We start from the raw sequence: 24,865 nt of genomic DNA, 5'->3' as shown, positions 1-24,865 counted from the left end.
ACTGTATTGGGTTAACATATGACAGTTTTGGGATCCATGACATAGAAAACAGTCCTTTTTTGGGTTAGTTCATTTCAAAACGGTTATCACGTATAATTGCGTATTTGCACCTATCTACCTTGGGCCAGTGCTTCGCAAATCCTAACACAAGATTTATTTTATTACGAAAGACCAGTAGAATAAACTGCAGGGATGTCTGATTAAGCTATTAGTTTAACGTACAACTCTTGGAACAAAAAGGCTACAGAGAAAGAGACAGTGTTTTCGTAAATGCGCTCCCAAAATCAGAGACTAAGGCAAAGACTTGAAACGTACGGCTAAAACGCTAACCGGTCACAGAACACTAAGGTAATTATACTGTCTATGATTGCAATGCACTAGCTCGCTTATCTGTCGTCAGCGGATGCACAAAAGGGACGATCTTACACTAACGACGGCCTCTCCGATTTTCTTAGACGCGGATTGGTTTTCAAATGGGTTGTCAGCCCCTCCCGATCATAAATGCTGGTTCTGAGACCCAGGTAGGTGGAGTGGGTTCATTTTGCTGGCTTTTTCATGACAATACACTGTGACAGGTTTCCAAACAACAAAAAGCTGCCCATCCAAATAAGAGGAACACTTTATCGAGGAGGTAAGGATACCTGTTTAGTTAGACGATGAACCTGTTACTGACATACTGCAGCATATTTAAATTGCCTGCAGTTAATGAGGCTGTCATTTTACGTCCATCCATCTTAAAGGAAGACATTATTTGCAGGCGATGTTCATTTTTTTTCATACAACTCAGAATGCCTGTAAACCAGATATGGATGTAGAAAAATATATATTGTAAGGCACGCAGGGCAGGGGTGCGGCGACTTTGTTTACTGCTTTCATATGCTTTTGTGTTGTTTTTCTTATGGGTATGTTATGCATCATTTGAATAGTTAGACAAGCGGACATAGAACATATGCTATTATTTTCTTCTTCTTTCCTTTTCGTTATCAGCGCAAGATTTTCTTGACGACAGCGATGGCGACCTGTTTCCTTTTCAGAGTGATGTGGTTCATTGCTTTGGGAATTCTGGTGATTGCTTTGCTGGATGTGACAGAGACTGAAGCCACCATCCAAGAAACTGGGACTGTTATTCCAGCAGAAAGTAAGTTCATTTGCTTAGAAGTCAAGGGACTGTATGTTGTCTTTTACACTGTGTACCTATTGTAGTCACAAAAGTGTTTGTCAGTTTTTCTGATCAACAAGTAGGGCAAGCCAGGCCATTGTTCTCGGCCTTCCATCTGGAGAATGTGGAATAGTATCTGGTAATGTGGAACATTTACAGACAACTTACTAACAACACCAACTAGAAAGCTCACAATTTGGTTAAATGTTACTTTACAGTTATAAAAATATTTTGATGAGTGAATGTGATTTAGCATTATTTATAATGCATATTAGTAAAAATGCTTAACACTGAAAGCATGACAAACCTTTGTAATGTGAAACAGTGGGGAACTTGGACTTTTTAAGACTCAGATGAGGAGTGTTCCTCATAATGAGGTACACCTGAGAGGTGTCAAGCAGTTCATACTTTGTCAACAGGACAGTGCTTAAACACACATGTGGGTTCAGGCTCAGGCTTAAATGTCGTGAGCACAATGACTGTAGATTGTCAAAACTAATTCACAAAGTTTATTTTTGATCATCAGTGGAGTCTATGTTTGGATATGCAGGTCTTCATTTACAGTACATTTATTAGTGCTTATTGCTTACTTTTTGTTTAGGAATAAAAATACAAAGTATGGTAAGTGAGATTACACATCCTTTCCTATTCGCTTAAAATACTACAATAAAAAATGTATACATTTTTATAGAGTAATTCTCATTTTAGTACATGTGTGATTTACCCACTGTTATATCCTTTTTTGATAACTCAAATTTATTTTGTCAAAATAAGCTCCTTTATATCTAGCCCATTTGATGGCTTAAAAGGTACCAAACAGGGATCCCCTTTGTCCCCCTTGCTATTTGCACTTATTATAGATTCATTTGCTAACTATATAAGATCTAACATAAACATTAAAGGTTTTAAAATAAATGAAAAATTTTCTTCTAAAATTCAACTATTTGCTGATGACATTCTGCTCACAAGTGGTAATACTGAACTCTCATTGGATCATATAGTTAACTCTATGGACTACTTTGAAAAGATTTCAGGTCTGATAATTAATCACAATAAAACAAAACCCTTGCTTATAAACAAAGATATAACCATTAAGTTAAACTCTGACAAAAAATGGCTGGGGCAATTTACAGTTAAAATACTTGGGAAATACTATTGAGACTAATAATAAAAATCAATTTTAGTTAACTACCAAAACCTAACTGATACAATATCCAACTTAACAGACAATTGGAATAAATTATTTTTGACATTTGAGGATAGACTTATGTTGATCAAAATGATAATCATACCAAAAAAACTTATTCTTTAGTCAGTCATTAATTCTTCCCCTTCTAAAAAAGTTTTAAAACAATAAACTATTTTACTAAAGTTGTTATGGTATCCCAAAAAAGCAAGAATCTCCATAGTCTGGCACGTCAAAAGTTGAGACAGCCAAACAACAAGAAACAAACTAGTGAAATCAGAACTTGGAACGCTGAAAAGACCCAAAAGCACAATAGTTCCTTAACGCAACTTTATTGTAAAACAAACAGCGTTTTCGCTACACTCAGTAGGTAGCTTCTTCAGAGGAGGTTAAAGCATGAAAAGAGCGCCAACCATTTTAGCCTAATAAATGTTCTCAATATCATTACATCACTTCCTGGAGTTTGTAAACGACATTTCGGACATGAAACATTTTAGGGAAAATTACTTTTACAAACTTTTTGGATGTACAACAATTAAGCAGATTGCTTTTACAAAAAACTATTAAAATGAATGTGAAAACGAAGTACATCCAAAATTAATTTAAAACAGTTATACACAAAGTATAAAATATATATCTGTATAAAAATCGGAGCTTAACTAACTTTTTGATATAAGCAAAAAAGTCAGTAATCTTAAAAATCTAAGTACAAATGCATACCTGTTAAAACATGTTGTGAAATTGTATAATGAAAGTATATGTCTAAAACCTGAGTGTTCAACCTTCAAAAACACTGTTAATGAAAGGGGGATAGTGTGTAGCTTAATGTTTATACTTATATAAATCTATAAATAGATACTCTCCACAAAACCAAAAGAGAAGTATAATAATATTTAAGGAATAATAAAGGTAACAGAGATCAAGAATGGATCAATAATTGATTATCTCAAATAAGATTTATATTTTAGTACTGGTGCTATGTTACAGCTTTCATTAAGTCCAGGTGCATTAAAGACCTCAAGCTTAAGTTGCCACACTTAAGCTTGACGCCTTTAATGCACCTGGACTTAATGAAAGCTGTAACATAGCACCAGTACTAAAATATAAATCTTATTTGAGATAATCAATTATTGATTCATTCTTTTAGCACCAGTACTAAAATATAAATCTTATTTGAGATAATCAATTATTGATCCATTCTTGATCTCTGTTACCTTTATTATTCCTTAAATATTATTATACTTCTCTTTTGGTTTTGTGGAGAGTATCTATTTATAGATTTATATAAGTATAAACATTAAGCTACACACTATCCCCCTTTCATTAACAGTGTTTTTGAAGGTTGAACACTCAGGTTTTAGACATATACTTTCATTATACAATTTCACAACATGTTTTAACAGGTATGCATTTGTACTTAGATTTTTAAGATTACTGACTTTTTTGCTTATATCAAAAAGTTAGTTAAGCTCCGATTTTTATACAGATATATATTTTATACTTTGTGTATAACTGTTTTAAATTAATTTTGGATGAATTAATTTTGGATGTACTTCGTTTTTACATTCATTTTAATAGTTTTTTGTAAAAGCAATCTGCTTAATTGTTGTATGTCCAAAAAGTTTGTAAAAGTAATTTTCCCTAAAATGTTTCATGTCCGAAATGTCATTTACAAACTCCAGGAAGTGATGTAATGATATTGAGAACATTTATTAGGCTAAAATGGTTGGTGCTCTTTTCATGCTTTAACCTCCTCTGAAGAAGCTACCTACTGAGTGTAGCGAAAACGCTGTTTGTTTTACAATAAAGTTGCGTTAAGGAACTATTGTGCTTTTGGGTCTTTTCAGCGTTCCAAGTTCCGATGGCACGTCAAAAGTTGGGAAGAAGGAGCCATTGGTTTCCCCAATATTGACTTATATTCTAAATCTGTAATTATTAAAGTAATACTCCAGTGGCTTGACTCCTCTTATGCTTCCTGTTGGAAATTAATACATGAAGATATATTAATAGATAATAAACCTATAACTGAAACTTATACAAATTTGGACATCAATACCTTTTTTCCGTTTTAAAAGACTATACATTAAATGAAAAACATAAGTTTACTCTCTACACTTTCATAAATCGTGTTCTATTAATATTCAAGAGATTTACGAATTCAAATGATCTAATCAGAGATCTACTAATAATATTATTTCCTATAGCTTTCACAAGTGTATGCTTAATATTTTTTAATACAAGGAAACTCACATAGCTTAGCAAAATTAATTTAAAATGGGTGGCGAAAGCCAAACACACTCTGGCTAGGCTTATAAATGCCCTAGGGCAGATAGCCTAGTATGAACCTATGAAAATGTTTAACTTAAAGAATAGCAATTTAATTTATTGGCATCTATTTCCGAACAGGAATAAAATACACTCAGCTGATTGTCTGATTGCTAGATACAGTCTGGAACATAGTAGTTGGTTAGATATACAAATATGTAAGGAATATATTCAAGACAAAATTAAAATAGAATTAGCCATACAAACTAAAACTATTCCAAAAATCATAGACTTCTTTTCAAATATAAATAATAATCTATCTAAAGGTAAGTCATACTTGTCAATCATACATAAGATTATTAGAACTGAATTAATCCCCCCGAATTGCCATACTGGAATTACTTGACAAAAATAAAGAAGAATTTTCTAAGAAAAGTAAAAACTATCCTTAAAATCTGCAGGAAAATGTATGTCTTCTGTATACTGAAAGATGTATAAATGGAAATTTTTACACAGAATTTTTCTAATACCCCACAATGCCATAACGCCTCTCCAATATTTACTAACCTTAGAAAATGCGATCTAAATAAGCTCGAAACCTGCTACAACAAAATCACCAAATTCGCCACAGGGGCTTCCTACCGTACTCACCACTGTCTCTCACTAGCAGAACTGGGCTGGCTAGAGCTCCCCCACCTCCTTCAATGGTACCAACTCACACTCGCCCACAAACTAATAAACCAACCACTAAAAGTCCCATCCCTCCAGAATCTACTCCAGCCCTACATAACCACGAGACCACTAAGATCCAGCCATAAAAACCTCCTACAGGTCACAAGAGCCATTAACTCTGCTGGAGAAGCATTATTCTCCTGCACTATAGCCAAACTCTGGAACTCCCTCCAATCCTCAATTACCTCTGTAACTTCTTGCACCAACTTTAAATCCTTACTAAAATCACACTTCAAAACTTGCCAGATATGCCCTTGCAACCCCCCCCCCTCAAATACCATCCACTCCCCCCACCCACTACCTCTCTCAGCCCCCTATCAACAACCTACTCTTAGCAAGCTTGGCTACTCATGTTCCGAGGCTACCTACCACATAATACTAACTTCTTGTAGCAACAACTGCTAATGGCTGTTATGTACCTCAAAAACAGATTGTATCAATTGTTCACTGATGAATCTCAACTACATTTGTAACCATGTTTAGTATATGTCACCATATTTTAAAATTGTACTATGCTCTACAGCTGTTTTACATCTGTTTTCTTCTTGTCTTGCGTCCTTAACTGGACTAATGTTGATATTTAAATGCTATGTTTTTTTAACTGTATAATGCAAATAATACTTAATGTGGAGCTTTTCTCCCTGGGCCTCTGCTGAAAACGGACCTGTGTCCAGTCAGACTCTCCCGGTCAACAAATGTAAATAAATAAAATAAATAATAATAATAAAATTGCTGTTATATATATAAATCACAAAAAATAAAACTCTGGAGATGCAACGAAGCCCTTGATGCAGACTGGATTCATTTGATCATAGAATGTAACATAGTGTTATCTTTCTGGATTGATTTTAGAAGTTTTTGCCAAGCATTGTGGTCAGATAATTGTACTATTACAGATTCCTTGATTTTGTTCAATGCCCCAATTCCAGACATTGCTCCAGTATCGCAAATACCTCTTTTTTGGTCTGTCCTAGCTATTGTTAGGAAAATTATAACTAAAAACTGGAGATGTAAACTACTCTCTCTTTTACTAGTGAATTTATCTGCCTAGCCAAATCATTTGTAAAAATGAATTATTGACCATAAGGATGAGGACTAGAAATGTAGCTCATCAATACATAGCCTTGCAGAAATGTAATGATGTATTAGAAAAGTACTAAAGGTTTTGTGTGTTACAGATTTTTGCATATAGTTTTGTTTTATTTTGTTTCAAATTGAATTATTGTTGGAATATGTGAAATCAAAAAACAAAAAAGTTTGGTACTTACGTATTATTGCAACCACATTTGGAGCCCATTTGCAAGCCCTTCTCCTTCTGAAAACTTTTGTCAAACTTACTTGGGAAGTGTGGCACCTACTCCTTTATAAAAGTGAAGTATGTATTTACTTCCCAGTGTAAGACTGCTGTATTGTGAAAACTATGCGTACAAGGTATGAAAACGAAAATTGGCCAAATATGGAGCAATGAAGCTTATTTGTTTATTTATTTATTTGCAGTTGGTTAACCAGGATAGTCCATTGGGACAAAAGAACACATTTTCAATGGAGTCCTGGGGAGAAAAGCTCCAAACACAGATTACACAAAGATTACAGTGATTTACATTTTAACAATTTCTGGTTATAAGATAGAACAAAAAATACTGAGGTTACAATCAAAATATATATATATATATATATATATATATATATATATATATTTTTTTTTTTTTTTTAGAAGGAGAACATTGCTCTAGTAGGATTAAAATAAGTAGTTAGATGCAGTAGGCTTAGAATTTGCTAGATGCAAATAAGAAGTTGTTTACTAGATGCAAATATGAATTTGCTATCTGGAATTTAAGAGATGGAAGATTGTAGGAAGTGGGGAATAGGTTATGAGGGGTGAGAGCAGGGGCATTCCCATGTGGATGTTAGATGTGAGTGGAGTGATTTTTTAAAGGATGGGAGGCTAGTGATGGTACGAATGGAGGGAGGGAGGGAGTTCCATAGGCGTGCTAGGGAAAAGGACAGGAGGTTTTGTCTTGTGGGGTGAAGGGGTCTGTAAACTTCTATTAGGTTTTGATTGGTAGATCTGAGTAGTCTTTGTGTGTGGTGCATTTTAAAGTTAGTGGAGAGGGAGAGACAGAGGGATGGCTGGAAAATGAGTTTGTGTGCATAGGTGAGCTGAGTATTGGAGAGGTAGTTGGGAAGCTCTAGCCAGTTTAGTTTGTGGAGAGGTGCACAGTGATGGGTTGAAGATGTGTTGCTAGTGGCGAATCTGGCTATTTTATTATAACAAGAGGACAGTTTTGTTTTGAGAGATGATTATAGGTTTGTTAAAAGAGGGGCACCATAAAGAAGGGAGGGTAAGAGAAATGTAGTAGAGAGATTGAGCTTAGTAGCTGAAGTGAGGTATTGATTGTGTCTGTAGAGCATGGCAAGTTTTTGGTGTTTTTTTATGTTTAGTAGTAGATGGGAATCAAATTTAAGCTTGTCATCGATTTGGACTCCTAGTAGTTTGGTTTCAGATGCCAGTTCAAGAGGTGTATTATTGTGGCTGGTGATAGAGAATAGTTTTCTGTCAAAGGTATTGATTTTAGAGGGGGTAAATATCATAAGTTTTGCTTTAGCTGCATTGAGTGCTAGATGGCTGTCTTTCATCCACTGTTCAGTGGTAGAGAAGGCATCTTGAGTCAGCTTTAAGAGAGTCGGGATGGATGAGGCAGCACAGATGATTGTAGAATCCTCTGCATATTGAATAATGTTAGCATAAGGGATTGAGCGGAACAAATCATTAATGAATATATTGAAGAGGAGGGGGCCCAATATAGAACCCTGTGGGACACCTGTGGGGGTGTTGAGGAAGGAGGAGGTGGCTTTTTTCCAATTGACAGCTTGTTGCCTGTTGGAGAGAGAGCTGGTGAACCAATTGAGAGATGAAGGTGATAGGTTTAGGTTAGATAGTTTAGTAAGGAGTAGGTTACGAGAGATAGTGTCAAAGGCCTTAGAGAGATCGAGTAGGATGGTAGATTCAGTGAAGCCAGAATCTCTAGCTTTATTCACAGTTTCAAGGAAGGATAGGAGGGCAGACATAGTGCTATGATTGGGTCTGAATCCGTGTTGGGTAGGAGCTAATAGGTTGTTGTGTAAGAGATAGGGAAGGAGTTGAAGGTGGATACGTTTCTCTAGGATTTTTGAAATGGGAGAGAGGATGGCGATGGGCCGGAAGTTGGTAATATTAGTATTGTTGCCTCCTTTGTGCAGGGGAATGATGAAAGTCTTTTTCCAGAGTTGTGGAACAAGACCGTCTTGGGTAGAGCGGTTGATTAGGATACTGATTGGGAGGGCAATGGCTTTGGCAGCTATGCTGAGGAAGTATGAGGGAATGTTATCAGGGGCATTGGTGCATGGTTTTAGCTTCTGCAGGAGTTTTTTATGGTAGAAGTAGGGATAGGTTTAATGGAGAATGGAGGAGGTTGAGAGGATGGGGAATGAGAGAATGAAGATGGAGGCGGTGATGGGAGAGGAGAATTGGAAGTAGGAGATGGATTGTTATTAGAGAAGGAAGAGGTTAGTTTGGAAATAGAGTTTATGAAAAAAAGAGTTGAATTGGGTGGCAAGATCAATGTCTTGTACATTTTGACAAGGGATTGGGTTTTCAGTTGTACCAGGTTTTAAGAGGGTAGTTATACCTTTCCAGAACTTTTGTGGGTTGGTTTTATGGTTGCTTTGAAGTAAGGAGAAGTAGTTTTGACTGTCTGCTGTGATAAGCTTTTTAACTAAGTTACGAAGAGTTTTGTACTCATTGAGGGTAGAGTTATATTTGTTTCTTTGGTAACGTGCCCAGGCTTTGTCTCTAAGTCGCATGGTAGTGTGTTTTTTGTTAGCCAAGGGGTGGTTTTGTTTTTTATTCTTTTGGTTTTTATGGGAGCAAGAGTACCTAGAAGATTTAGGAAAGTAGCATTAAAGTGTGCAATTGCATTTTCCAGGGGTAGAGTTTTTAGGGGGTACCAGTTAAGTGATTTTAGGGAGTCAGAGAAGGCTTTTGGGTTGAAGTTTCTTAGGCATTGGGTACTGATGTAATTATGAGTAACTTGTAAGGGAGAAGGAAGACGCCTAGCAAAGATGGGAAGGTGGTCACTGAGGGAGTCAGGAAGAGTTCTACTATCAGGGTAGTATTGGGGGTGAGAGACTAGGATCCAGTCTAGGATGCTGCCACTAGTGAAGTCTTTAGAGGGCCTAGTCATGGAGTTGATGAGTTGAGAGTAGTTATACAGGTTGATGTGTAGGGAATGTGCAGGGGACTGAATGGAGGACCAATTAATGTTGGTGTCTCCCATGATAATAGTTTCATTAGAGATATTGGTAGAAAGCCAGGAGAGGATATCTTCAAGTACTGAGATGTCTCCAGGGGGAATGTAAAGGGAGGCTATGCATATATGTTTGTGTTTGTTTAACTGAAACTGAGCTAATATTCTGTGTTGGCGAACTGGGGAATGGCTTTATTATAGGGAGTAATGCATAGGGAGGATGAGTAGAGTAGAGCTACTTCACCACCCTTTTTTGGGCTCTATCTGTTCTCATGATGGAGTAATTGGGTGGTACTATTTCTGCATCTTTTATATGAGGTTTTAACCAGGTTTCAGATATGGCTAAGATATCTGGTTTGCTGTGGAGTAGCCAGGCATGTAGGTTTGGAATTTTGTTAGCTAAGCTTTGTGCATTAAGAGATGCTAGTAGGATGGATTTAGATGTTGAGGAGGTGTTTGGGCCTGGGTTAGGGTGTTTATATCCAGATAAGAGAATGGATGTTAGAAGTTGGATTATGTAGTAGAGGTGTTTAGATTGTTTTGTTTGAGTGATGTGTGTTGAATGATTTGTGGGGGATATGGAGGGTAGAATGGGTGTTGAGGTTATATAAGGAGAGATTAGTTTGTAATGAAAACATAGATTGTGGTTGATGAGATATAGTGCAGGAGATATTGAGATGCATGAGTTGGAGTGTGATGTATGGAGTGAGCAGGCTGTGTGTAAGAGTGGGATGTGAGTTATGGGGTTAGGCTGGGTAAGGTAGCAGATGTAGGTTAGGTTCAGAAGAATAGTTGAATTGAGAAGGATGAATATTTTGCAGGCATGTTGAGGCTTTGATAAGCAATATATGGTGTTGAGTAAGGAGGAATGGAGATATGTGGTGAATGGATGGTGTGATGGGGAGGGGATAGGAAAAGGAAGGGGTGGAGTTTAGTAGTTAGAGAGGAAGTAGGAGTGGCTATGTGGGTATAAATCTAGAAGTAGTGGGGGTGGGTGGAATTTGGGTATAGGGTAGGGGAGTGGAGTGAGCCCGCAGGGCGAATGGAGCGGGTAGACCCAAGGAAAGAAGGCAGCAGGGCAGTGAAAAAAACAATCAGTATAGTGAAGGAAAGTATGGAGGAAGGCAAGCAGGGTGGTTAGAGGGATGCTTAGGGGGGTGATTATTAGGGAAAGGATTTGAGTGATAGTCAGAGGCAGGTAGAACTGTTAACAAGCAGTTAAAGAATAACAGTAGGAATAGATATTATTTAAAAGTGAGTGAGAAGGAGAGGGAAAGGAGATTAATGGTGGTTGAAGTCCGCCATCTAGTGATTAAATCCTGTAACAGTAGAGACTGGAGCGATTAAGGGAGGTAGAAGGGTGTAGGGCAGAAAAAAAAGGCTCAAAAATAGGGAAATAGGCGGCAGTGATAAGGCAGGTATGGAGGGGGTTTTCAGTAAGAAGGATATGGCTGATGGCTATTCTGGTCAGGATCCTACACTAGCTCCTAGTAAAGAAGTACAGCAGCATCACTTATAAAATGAAAGGTGTATTTTCATATAACATACTTTCTTTAATTCCTTTGAGGTCTCTTCTGAAAGAAGTTGTGACTTTTTTCAGTTAGGAAATCTGGCAAAACAATGTGAGATTGGTGTCTTTTGACTGGTCTTGGAATGTCCAGGAAGGCAGGGCCGGTGAGCAAAACAAAAATAGGTAGAGAAAATACAAAGAGAGGGAGTTTTGTGATTATAAAAAGGAACAAATATAAGAGGTGTGATGGTTAGCAGCAGGTGTAAGTAACATACAATTAACAGGTTAAGCAGCAGAACAACATTACACAAGTTAGCTCAAAATGCTTCAAATACAAGACCCTTCAGAAATTAGGCACAACAAGCAATGTATCAGTGTCAGTTTCCAATTACTCTATCTTGCTGTGAAGTTGAGGCTGTGTATAATTACTCAGAGATAAGATACTACCCAATGTGCATTAAATTCACATTTGCTGGTAAGGTCCATTATCATAAAACAGTAATTACTAGTAAGTAATACGATATATATCCATTTCCATCAAATTAAAAATACAAATTAACATTTTCAACACTAAACCTTTATGTATAGATAGACTGTTTAGCAGGAACTCGCTGGCTAAGGTAATATCAATAAATTCTTGTGAGTAATACGATATGTAGCCATTTCCATCAGTTTAAAAATATAAAATTAACATTTTTCAAACAATAAACCTTTAAGTATAGGCAAACAGTTAAGCAGGGACACCTTCCCGTTTGTTGGCTAAGGTCTGTTTCGATTACTTACTTGTCGCTACTTAACGCAGTGCAAAATAAGATGTACAAATGGCAGGGAGACATTTAGCTTGCCATTAATAGAGTAGTAAGGGCCTCGAACACTGTGTGCAAACAAACAACTACCTGGTGTCTTCATCACCTTACCCTGTTTAGTTATGCTATCAAAGGGTTTGTCCGATAGAGAAAGGACCAAGAAGTACAATTCTGTATGAGTTGAGCACAGCAGTAGATCAATTATTCGTAGGCTCATTCACAATTAAGTGTTGGAAGGCACTTCAGAAAAACTAACGTTCGCAAATAGCAACATTTGTATCATACAGTCTGTTTAGTAGAAATCACATTCGCATTTGCTTGCTACGGTCAGTTCTTAAGAATTTGGTATTAATAGTTTAAAGCAGAGTAAAAACATACCCCAGCAGAGAGACAGTTGAAGTCACCAAATCAGAAAGTAATAAAGGGGCTCAGATTCGTAAGTGCAGACCTACAACTAGCTAGCACCTCCGTTTCATTACCCAGTTCAGTTGTATTAAGAAACGGTTTGTCTGACAAGGGCAGACTAATTAAATAGAGCTGTTTTTAGAAATAGGGGAACAGCGGCAGTTTGTGTTTGTAGGCACAAACTTAGAAAAGGTAATAACTGTGGGTGGTTATACTCAAAAAGCAGGAAGGTCAACAGAAGGCTATCCTCCTCATTCACCGCTTTGTTGCTGATAAGTATTTGAACGAGTAAATGGGAATAACACAGTTGTTTGCTCTGCTACAACGTGGTGAAGGCTAGTGGCATGGAACATATACAGGATTCAGGTCTAATGAGGACTGTTACGCTCATTACCCTCTTATGCGGCTGCTAAGCCTGTTTGGGTACAACACAGCTGTTTGCATACACAGCTTCTATGAGGTGGAGGTTGGCATCAGGGAAATACCTGTGCAGGACTGAGTTTTATAAAGCACAGTTCCTGATAAAGCAAGCAGAGCCGCTTTATCTCCCTGTAGCAGCAGAGCTGCGTTATTGGTGCTTAATAACCCCGGTTGGGAGAATAAGTAAAGTATACAGTAATGGTTAATGCAGAAGCCAGAAATTAGGGTATATAACCTAAAATAGCATGGGAGCCATAATCTACCCAATAAACCTCACTGTTACTACCAACAAATATCCAGGACAGTAAAGTGTTGCAGGATAGCAAGGCACCAATTCCTAAGGAAACATACAAATTGACCGCGTTCTGAAACAGCAGTACTAATAAGCAAAAATTAGTCTATTTGGAGACTGATTCGGAAAAGTTAATTAGCAAGAACACATTCTATAGGATTAATTCTTAAGCCACGCTACAAACACAGAAAATTTTAAATCAATTACTGTAAATGCATATTAAATGAAAAAAAAATCTATGTGCTATGATACAAAAGAAACAGTAGATGCATAGATATACAATTTCAAATGCACGGACAGTAGAACACAGTTTCTTGATAAACAAAAACAGATACACACTTACAGGAGTGTGGGATAACAAGCCAGGGATACACAGCAGCCACGAGGAGATCTGGGGGTTTAAAGATGGCGCCCAGGGAGAGTTGGCCCTTAAGATAGGTTGAGAGCAGATGGAGAGGTAAAGGGGGAGGAGTTGGGTGGGCGTGTGCAAATGCAGCCAGAAGCCTGAGCAAAGTAGAGGTTAGAAGAAGAGATCAAAATGTAAGGTAAGCTGGGCAGGTTGTAAGGTTAGGTAAGAGGAGAGAGGGAAATTCAGATATGTTGAAGAGGGAGAGAAGCCAAAGAGATGCTAAGGGACAGGAGAGAAAGATACCAGAGTGGAGAGTAGTAGAGGCAAGGTGGACCTGTCTGAAGATAGGTAGGGTAGCACAGTGGAGACCCAAGGAAAGAAGGCAGCAAAGCAGTGAAAAAAACAATCAGTATAGTGAAGGAAAGTATGGAGGAAGGTAAGCAGGGTGGTTAGAGGGATGCTTAGGGGGGTGATTTATTAGGGAAAGGATTTGAGTGATAGTCAGAGGTAGGTAGAATTGTTAACAAGCAGTTAAAGAATAACAGTAGGAATAAATATTTAAAAGTGAGTGAGAAGGAGAGGGAAAGGAGATTAATGGTGGTTGAAGTCTGCCATCTAGTGGTCAAATCCTGTAACAGTAGAGAGTGGAGTGATTTAAGGGAGGTAGAAGGGTGTAGGGCAGAAAAAAAAAGGCTCAAAAATAGGGAAATAGGTGGCATTGATAAGGCAGGTATGGAGGGGGTTTTCAGTAAGAAGGGTATGGCTGATGGCTATTCTGGTCAGGATCCTACACTAGCTCCTAGTAAAGAAGTACAGCAGCATCACTTATAAAATGAAAGGCGTATTTTCATAGGTTCATAGGTTCATAGGTTCATACTAGGCTATCTGCCCAAGGGCATTTATAAGCCTAGCCCATAGTTATGTGGCTTTCGCCACCCCTTTAGTTTGAATAAAAACTATGCCTATCATTTTGCTGTGCCTCTGTCAAGCAGTGACGCTGAAGTAATCCCTGGGGTATATCTGCAATCTCCCATCCATTGGTCAAGATTCCTCTTGAACAAGACCAGAGAGGTGCTCTGCCTCACATGTACCGGGATTTTGTTCCACAGCATAGGGAGTCTCTGGGTGATGAATCTGTCCCTCCAGCACGTTCTATTTATAACCGTGTCAAGGTTTAAGTCTCCCGCCCTTGTGGTTCTGAGGGATCTAGATTTTTGAGGTGAAGCATATTCATCAAATCTGGGTTTGACATGGCCTTATATGTCAGGCACAGGTCACCTCTGAGCAAGCGGTATGAGACTGAATAGAGCTGGAGTTCTTTCAGTCGGGCAGCATAAGACATATTTTGAGACCCTTTATCCTTTTGGTGAGGAACTTTTGGGGCCTTTCAAGCTGCAGCAGGTGTCTGGTCAGATACATTCGAGCGGGCATTGTACTCAATCATGGGTCTAATAAGTGATGAGTACAGGGGACGATGACCTCCCTTGATCTAGATGTGAATCCCTTCATGATCAGGTGGGTGATATAGAAGGTTTTCCTAACTACTTTAGCAACATGAGTGTCAAACGAAGGCTACTGTCAACCTGGGTCCCCAGATCTCTGATGACTTTTCTGTGCTCAGTGGATTGCCACCTATATGGTAGCTAGGGGTAGCCTTGTTTTTCCCAAAGGGTATGACTATGCATTTTTGGCGTTTAACTTCAGGCCATGGCTCTGGCACCAGTTATCCATTTCTGTGAGGCCCTTCTGGAGGATATCTGTGTCAGATGTGTTTTCGACTATGGCCCAGTTTGCAGTCATCTGCAAACTTTGTCAGCCATAACCCTCCTGTGTTTGCTTGTACTTCAGAAAAGTAGATGCCGAACAAGAGTGGACCCAGGACTGAGCCCTGTGGGACACCACTTGTGACAGGCTTTGAGTCTGACATGGCTCCAGCAACTCTGACCCTGTGGGTTCTGTCACTTAGCCAGTTTGCAACCCATCTTGTGATGTATGGGTTTACATTCAAGCTGATGAGTTTTTCGATGATACCTGAGTGGGGTATTGTGTGAAGGCCTTTGCCAGGTCGAGGTAGGCTGTATGGACTGCCTTTCCCTCATCAATGGCCTTGGTGACTGTCTCGAAAAAGTCAACCAAGTTTAAGAGGCAGGATCTGCCTTTGACAAAGCCAAACTGAGTTGGATCCAAAGTCTGCAAGTTCCCTATGTCTTTATTTATGAGTTCCATTATGATCCTCTCCATGGCTTTGCAGATAAGGCTTGTCAAGCTAATGGGGCGGTAATTTCCAGGGTCTGTGGAGGCACCGCCCTTATGAAGTGGGACCACAGTCGCCGTCGCCACTCCTTGGGTAATATCCTGAGGTGAGGCTAAGATTAAACAGCTGTCCTAACTGTGGGATTAATTCCTCATTGAGTTCATGAAGCACACAGCCGGGGACACCATCCGGTCCCATGGATGCTGTGTTCTTTGCCTTAGTGAGGGCAGTTCTCACCTGGGCGTTGGAGATGTTTGGGGGCTACAATCCTCTGGAATAGATATCTCTCCTTTGGGGAGGGGAGAAGTTTGCACTGAACCTGTCAGCCAGTATGTTGGCAATGTGTGTAGGTTCAGTAATTTTCACATCATTTTGAACTAATTCTGAGCATATCTGGGAGTTTCCTCCTAGGTTTCTAACATAGCTAAAGAAGGCCTTATGATTCTCTTTAGAGTCCTTGGCGATTTTTCTCTCAAAATTTGCCTTGGATGATTTTATGAGAGCTCTTAGTTTTTTACTTATAATGATCAAAGGTGTCTTACCTTTCAAGGATTTTGCTCTATCTTGTAGTAGCTTCCTCCTTTTGTTGTAGAGCTTGTTTATGGCTGGGGTCCACCAGACTGGACGCTTGCCTTTGGTACAGAGAGTCTTAGTTTTGTTTGGGATTGCCTGATCCATGCAGTCCTGTAGGTGCTGGTAGAAGGCATTTGTAAGTGATTCAGCGGTTTGAGTAATGTTTACCACTGGCTCAGGGGCCTTAAAGGAGACCACACTAGTTTTTAGAAGTATATAACATACTTTCTTTAATTCCTTTGAGGTCTCTTCTGAGAAGTTGTGACCTTTTTCTTTTAGGAAATGTGGCAAAACAAGGTGAGATTGGTGTCTTTTCACTGGTCTTGGAATGTCCAGGAAGGCAGGACCAGTGAGCAAAACAAAAATAGATAGAGAAGGCTGGAGTGAGGAGTGTGGGATAACAAGCCAAGGATACACAGCAGCCACGAGGAGATCCGGGGGTTTAAAGCTTGCCGTTCATTCATCTGCTACTGTCTGACCCACAATTGCACAGCAGCAAAAACTGTAAGACCTGCTGGTGTTGGCCCACTGGTAATGTTACATGCTACTTTTTTTGTATAATTGGGAACCATACTTTGTTTTGGAATGGGCACTTGTCGTGTGTTTACAATGGGTCTGCACATGTAAGTCAAGTACCTGTGTTGCTTTGTGTCCATTGCTCCTCCTTACTTACTGGCAGTTACAAGCTGCTGCTGAAATGTTTTAGGGATACAACCAGCTGTGTGTTTGTACTTACTGCCTGATTTGGAGGAATTTGTAAAACGGTAGGTCTAGAAACAAGGTTTTCCTTATTAAAAAGGCCTGCTTACTCATTCCTGACCGAGCATTACCTTCCATGACAGTTGAAAATCATCGGTAAAGGATGCTACCCAGGGAGAGGCATTTTTCCATTCTCCCCCTTCCAGGGTCACAAGCAATGTCTCTGAAAACTAGTTACGAGTTTACACACCCCTTCTGAGGGTTAACAGTAATCGTTTCATGAAAACATCGCAGATTACCCCAGGCTGGCATTGTGGTTGCAATAATACGCAAGTACCAAACTTTTTAATTAACTTTATGAAATCACTGGAAAAGTTATATTTTAGTAATCTGAACAAGTATGACCAATTCACAGAATCAAAAGATTTAACCATGTCTAAGCATATTATGGATAACTCTTTTTTATTTTTGTTTGCCATATCAATCAAAGAAAAGAGTCTTAATATATTATCTTGAACTTTCGGATAAACTGTATATCCAGTCTGATCTTCACTTATTAAACCAATGAGCATTCAATTTAATCTTTTTGCTAATGTAGACATGATAATCTTGTAGTCTACATCTAAAATTGATATAGATCGATAAGAAGAACACAGAGCAGGGTCCTTACTGATTTTAAAATGGGTGTAATAAGAGAATATCTCAATGGTGGGGGAATATTAGATGTACTGTTAACTTCTTCAAAAGCATTTAATATATATTTTTAAATATTATCAGGTAAAACTTTATATAGCTCAGGAATTATTCCAGCCATACCTGGTGCTTTGTTCATTTTGAGATTTTTAATTTGACCATTTAATTTCATAAAGGAAAAAGACACATCAACCTTATTTTTCCTGTTCTTTTGATAGTTTATTATGTATATTTTCTTTTAAAAATATTCAGTAAGTTGCTGTTATTGAGGTTTGACTTTGTTTATTGATTTCTTCATAATATTTGCTAAAACATTTTAATATGTCTTTCAGAGCCATAGTTTTTAATAGTCTTATTCCCTGTTTTATAAACAATTTCCTTAATATAGTTTATTTTATTCATGTTTTTCGATCCATTAGCTATTCTGTGAAGGCTGTCAGAGTTTATTGAAAACAATTGTAATTTATTTTTTTCTAGATAAATGGAAATCTTATGATGTAAGATTTCTAGGTATTTCTGATTTTAGATTTTTCAACTGTGTGTTTGCAGCTTTATCGTTGGGTTTAAGGCTTAGTTTTAATGTATCAATTTCAACTTAATGCATCAATTTCAACTTGGTGAACATTTAACTCTTTATCCCATCCCTTTCTTTTACAAATATACCAGTTCCTTATTTTACCAATTTAGTAAGGTTTTAACGTGTCCTATAGTTTGACATCAGTGATCTCGCCATTATTGTTATAATCCGTAAATTGATTTATCTCTTTTAATAACCAGTCATTAAAGCCTTTTATTTTAGTTATATATGCCAGGAGTCTTTAACAAGAAATGAAATTGTTTGCACTTAAAGTTAATTTAAATGTAATAGCATTGTCTTCAGATAAGGAACATGAAACTATCAGTACCTCCTCTATTTTGGAGTATAATGCTTTGGATACCAATACTTTATCAATATTGGGTTGAGTCCCAAATCTAAAAGAGTACTGAGTATATTTTAAAGAAGCTTCTAGTTTTAAATCTGACGTATCTCTGATATTGTATTACTGTAGTGATTTAAATGTTTCGCTACTCAAGATAGCCTGATTTGTTTAACATTTGTAATGTCTTTGTTTGATAGGATGCAGTTAAAATCACCAGCTATCAACTTATCTGTTTTAGAATATAGTGTTATAATATCTAAGTATTTCTTAACTCTTTTAGATCCAGTCACAGGGATCCAATAGGTATTTATACGGATATAGTGTTTTTTTATTAGTTTCTGTTACCACCAGTCCCAGCATACCATTCTTCTCAGACCAGGAATCCACTATTTTAGGTAGACCTTTTTTTCCAGAGAATAAGATAATCTCATCTTTTGAACCAAACTGAGAGTCAATTAAAATTGACTAATCTTTTAACAACAATCTATTTAAATCTTTAGTGAATAAATTGGTTTCCTGCAGAAAAACAATATCTGCTTTATACAGAGTTAAATACTTATTTAAACTACACCTCTTTAAAGGGTTATTTAACCCATTTATATTTAATGAAAGGCATTTATATTTTGGCATTTATTGGAACAATATGTATAGAAATTACTATGAAATTATTTAGTGCATGACGCATTATGCTAAGAAAGGAACAACTTGTTATGGACAAACACAATAAGGATTATGTGAAAAATTCAGAATTAAAATATTTTTAACCTCCAACATGGAATTAAGTGTTCCAGGCTTGATGAAAATTTCATACAAGCTGCTTGCTAACAACACCATAACACAACCAATCACATTATTGCTACTATTTCTATGTACATAAACTGACATTTTCTAAATAAATATTTTATACTTTTTAAGAAGATGTCAAATTACTATTAAGCAAACAAAAAAACTACACAAGGTTAATATATAATAAGACTTATCAGATGTAGAAGAACTTTAAATAACTATTTATGTATAATAATTAGCATTAATTATACATAACATTTATTTATATATTAACTATCATAATGAATATATGCTCGAACCATTCTTAACAATTGAAATATTTATATGAATTAAGAAACTGTGTGTCATGAGAAAATAATGTCTTTTTAAGGTATATGTTTGTAATTTGACGAGAATAACACTCTTGTCCTATATGTCATTGTGTAACAGATTGTCTGTTCTTATATTATACTTTGTAAAAAGGTTATGAACCAGTATCTATATTAAAATTTTGCCTATGAAAATTACTTACTTCTCCACCACATTCATTACAAAAGTGTCACAACTGATTACAAATTCCCATCTAGTCTGTTACAGACGAGAAGCTTGTGAAAACAACCTGTATAGATTTTGGCTGTTTACATTCATATTCATTATCAAACAAGGCTGAATTACAAAGCAGACTGCTAATGTCTGTATTTTGTGCAAAAGTATAAGTTATCCTAATAAAATTGTCTTTCAACTTGTGTTATTCTACAATTCTCTGTGTAAAACACACATCTGAGTATTCTGACAAATAAAATGGTGCTACAGCATTATCTAGTATGAACAAGTGCTTTAAGTAGGAATAATACTCATTAAAAAATTCAGAATTACATTTAAAAAATCAGTGTACCAGCTACAGAGGGAATAGGCACTCAGTAGTAATGTTGAAAACATTTATTTATTTATATTTGTTGACCGGGAGTGTCCGACTGGACCTAGGTCCATTTTCAGCGGAGGCCCGGGGAGAAAAGCTCCACAGTTAAAATAAACAGACAGTAGTTACACTGGATTACATAGCGATTAACAATTTACATAGCAATTACTTACAACATATTTACAGATGAAGAACATAGTACATCAGTAGACAACTTTAAATTTAACACAAATTTCCACTCAAATATTAAGTGTACATTTGTGTATTTTGTTTGAAGTTTAATGAGAACTCCTCTATGTATCCCACATCAAATATGTATCCTTTGTGCATCATTTCACTTGTTCCCCCCTTTAATAATTAAACAGATGTTCCAGGTGTATATAGCTAAACTAAGCCATTCAGAAGTGTAATGAACTACTATTATATTAAATTGCAGTATTTACAGTTTGTTTTTTAATACTGGAAAATATAATTTTAAATGCTAAAGCATTTAAAGGTCTGTTTTAGCAGTCTTTTTCTGAGTTCTGTAATCTTCCTGCTTCTGCGGGGTTAAAGGTCACATTGCACTTCCTTTCTGACTCAAGAACTGTTCAGGAAGGATTCAGAGTGAAACAGAGACACATAGTAACTAGAGGCAAGCTGAAAGCATTATCTAAACTCTTCTGAAGTAATTTCGGAGGAAAATAGACTGAAAAGAAAGTCTTTAAATGCAGAAGGCTCATGGACACATTCTGTAAGCCACATTTTAACTGAAAGATTTTTTTAACATCAGATAAGCAGGGGAAAGTTATATAACCTTAATAACATCACTAGAAAGAAAGGGGGATTAAAAACACATCAGTGCATACATTTTAACTACACCCCCCACTATCAGCAACACTATATGTAAATAGTGTGTTAAATGTTAAAATTAAAACAGTAAAGAGTTTTAACATTCCCTTATACACACATGTATTTCCCAACAATCAAACCAGCCCCCAAACCAGACTCATTCTATTAAAATTACTCAGTTACTAAATTATTGTTGAGAATGAAAGAGAGAGAAAGAGGACAGAAAAGAAAGAAAAAGGAATAAAAAATAAAAAATAAATAAAACTGAGTATATTTCCCTTTAGATTTATAATAGTTTGGTTAAAATAAGCTTATTACTATATACTTCACACCCTCTAGTGGAAAAACTGCAATATTACATTAACGGGGAGGCTAGTACTTGTAAACTGAAATGAATGTAAGGAAAATACAAAAGTATTACCTTTAGGTGATTTCATTTAAAAGATGTTTCAGGAACAGCCTATTTTTAAGACAAATAAAATGTAAATAACATAGTTTTATTTGTCTCTGATCTTTTTTTTTTTTGTTCTCTTTAACTGTCTAATCAGTCCTTGTAGCCTGTCCTTTTAAAGATATACTGGAGTCCATATTACCATTAGAATTAAGTAAATTATGTTTCTGGATGAAGGAAACTGCATCTTCTAAGGAATCAAATGTTTTTTCCCCTCTGGCAAGAATAATCTTAGACTTGTTGTGTAGATTAGGTGAGTTTTTATTCTGTCTTTCTTCAGTGATTTTAACAGGGGAATACAAGCTTTTCTTTTCAAAACCACCAGAGAGGAATAGTCATTGTCAAATCTAATGAAAGAATCACTGATCTTTACGAGTGAAGCAGACCAGACTGTTTTCAAAACTAGATCCTTGTCTTGACTACAAATAAATTTGACTATTGTAGATCTTGGATTTGAAAGTTTTTTGCTTGGTGTCACTTAGGGTTGCCACCCCTCCATTTTTTTTCCAGACTATCTGGAAATCAAACTGATTTTCTAGTAGTCCGGAAAACACTGTACAAACTCCGGTATTCTTTTTCAAAAAGAAAACAGACTATTGGAGTTTGTAAATTGGCTGATTTACTATGCTTTTTTTTACAAAAAAGTGTAGTAAATCAGCCGAAAGCAGGCAGCAGGAATGGAAAAAGAGGGTGTTCCTTGCCGAGTGATGTCACCTTGATGTCAGAAAATGGGCGGAATGCAGGCGGGAGAGGGGTTGGGATGGGCGGGGTTACTGGTGACGCGAGGGGTGTGGCTTTACTCCGGTTTTAACCACGATGAAAGGTGGCAACCCTAGTGTCACTAAAGTCAAAGATCAATGAGTCCTCTCTATGCCAAATGACAGGGCTTCAGGAAGGTGTAATGTTTTAGGGATCCAAGTGGATAAGAAGCTTACCATGTTATCTCGTTGTAGTTGCTCAGGGACTCCATAAATCTGGATGTTGTTCCTCCTTGTCATGTTCTCCAGGTATTCAATTTTTTTCCAGGAACTTGTTATGTTGAAGAATAAAATCATTGTTATGTTCTCCTTCAGTAAGCTTGCTGTCTATGTCAGTGATAGAATCCTCCATAGCAGATTTAAGGAATTTTTGTTGTTGCACTACTTCTTTGATTAATTCAGTCTGCTTTGTACAATTTCATTTTATTTTGTTGACTTTGGAGTCCAGTTTATCTAGTTTTAAGGATTGGCCATGTGTACTACAAAGAATAGACTGTAATGCTTTCTTCACTGAATTTTCTTGTGAAACTACTTTAGAGCGGTTCACCTTCCTTTGGTAAATCTTTACCTTGAAGTTTTGACAGGAAAATGTTTGAAATGTAAATTATTTTCCACCAAAATGTCCCAAGAAATTTCCAACAGAATATTTAAGATTATTTGAATAATTTTTGATGAAAATGACAATTTAATCCTATCAAAAATGTACAGGAGAAGCAGAACAAATTCCTGTGCTGTTAACTGCTTGCCGTCCTGGCCACCCACCCACCATTATATCCTCGAATATGTCTGCTACTGTATTTTTTTCTCTTATCTTCCTCTTTACTTATTATTGAATTGCCTGTCAGTAACATCCCCATTTAACTACAAAACCTATACCCAAACTCCAGCATGCTCTAGATCAGCTGTTTTGCAGCAAACAGCTAACCTTAACTTATAACTGCAACAATAACAAATGCTAATAAGTAAGCCACATGGAAAGATTTATGCAATTCTGGTTCATAAAGCAAAGTCTAAAATCAGAATAGTAAAATTCAGAACTGTATGTATCCACTCCCAACAGTAAAATCAAGAAATCAGAAGAAAAAAAGAAGAAAACCGCATGAGTTGTGTGTGTGTGTGTGTGTGTGTGTATACATATATATACATATATATACGTATATATACGTATATATATATATATATATATATACGTATATATACGTATATATATATATATGTATATACATATGTATGTATATATACGTATATATATATATATATGTATATATATATATATATAGATATATATATATTTATATATGTACATATGTATATATATATATATATATATATGTATATATATATATATATATATGTATATATGTATATATGTATGTATATATATATATATATATATATATATATATGTATATATATATATGTGTATATATATATATATGTATATGTATATATATATATATATATATATATATGTATATATATATATATATATATATATATGTATATGTATATATATATATATATATATGTATATATATATATATATATATATATATGTATATATATATATATATGTATATGTATATATATATATGTATATGTATATATATATAGGTTCATAGGTTCGTACTAGGCTATCTGCCCTAAGGCATTTATAAGCCTAGCCAGAGTGTATGTGGCTTACACCACCCCTTAGGATGAGAATACTACGCCCTTTTAGGGTTTAGTTTACTATGCGTCTGCCTAGTAGTGACACAGAGATGACCCCCGGGGTAAACCTACGATCTCCCATCCACTCGTCGAGATTTCTCTTGAATAGAGTCAGTGAGGGGCTCTGCCTAACATGGACTGGGATTCTGTTCCAGAGTGTAGGGAGCCTCTGGGTTATGAATCTGTCCCTCCAGCACGTCCTATTTATTTCTGTGTTGAGGTTTAAGTCACTTGTTCTCGTGGCTCTGATGGATTTGGATTTTCTGAGGTGGAACATGTCCATTAATTCAGGATTGGACATGGCCTTGTACGTCAGGCACAGATCACCTCTGAGTAGGCGGTATGCGACTGAATAGAGCTGGAGTTTTTTCAGTCGGGCAGCATATGACATATGTTTAAGACCCTTTATCCTCTTGGTGAGGAACTTTTGGGGTCTTTCCAACTGCTGCAGGTGTCGGGTGAGATACATCCCAAATGGGGCATTGTACTCAATCATTGGCCTGATAAGAGAAGAGTACAGGGGCACAATGACCTCTCTTGATCTAGATGTGAAACCCTTCATGATAAGGTGGGCAATATAGAAGGTCTTCCTAACCACTTTGGCAATGTGAGTGTCAAATGAGAGGTTACTGTCAACCTGGGTCCCTAGGTCCCTGATTACCTCTTCCGTACTTAATGGATTACCGCCTATGTGGTAATTTGTCGGTGCCTTGTTTTTCCCAAAGGGTATGACTGTACATTTTTTGGCGTTCAGCTTAAGGCCATGGCTCTGGCACCAATTATCCGTTTCTATGAGGCCTCTCTGAAGGATGTTTGTGTCCGCTGGAGTGTCAGTTATGGCGTCCAGTTTGCAGTCATCTGCGAACTTTGTCAGCCACAATC

The 24,865-nt window shown here is 36.8% G+C and overlaps 1 protein-coding gene across 1 annotated transcript in view; it reads left to right on the top strand.

Moving 5' to 3' along the window:
• The first annotated feature begins 425 nt into the window (after nt 1-425).
• Nucleotides 426-24,865, top strand: part of CCHR2.PART1H4orf48 (chromosome chr2.part1 C4orf48 homolog) — a 139,268-nt gene continuing 114,828 nt past the window's right edge. The window contains exons 1-2 of the mRNA XM_044062291.1: nt 426-521; nt 988-1,138. Of these exons, the coding sequence (XP_043918226.1) occupies nt 474-521; nt 988-1,138 (199 nt within the window). The 5' untranslated portion in view covers nt 426-473. The remainder of the gene's footprint in view (nt 522-987; nt 1,139-24,865) is intronic.

The sequence above is a fragment of the Protopterus annectens genome, chromosome 2.part1, assembly GCF_019279795.1.
Source record: "Protopterus annectens isolate FY-2018-M chromosome 2.part1, PAN1.0, whole genome shotgun sequence".
NCBI lineage: Eukaryota > Metazoa > Chordata > Ceratodontiformes > Protopteridae > Protopterus > Protopterus annectens.
Note: the sequence above shows the minus strand (reverse complement) of the source record. Positions and strands in the feature narration are given on the sequence as shown.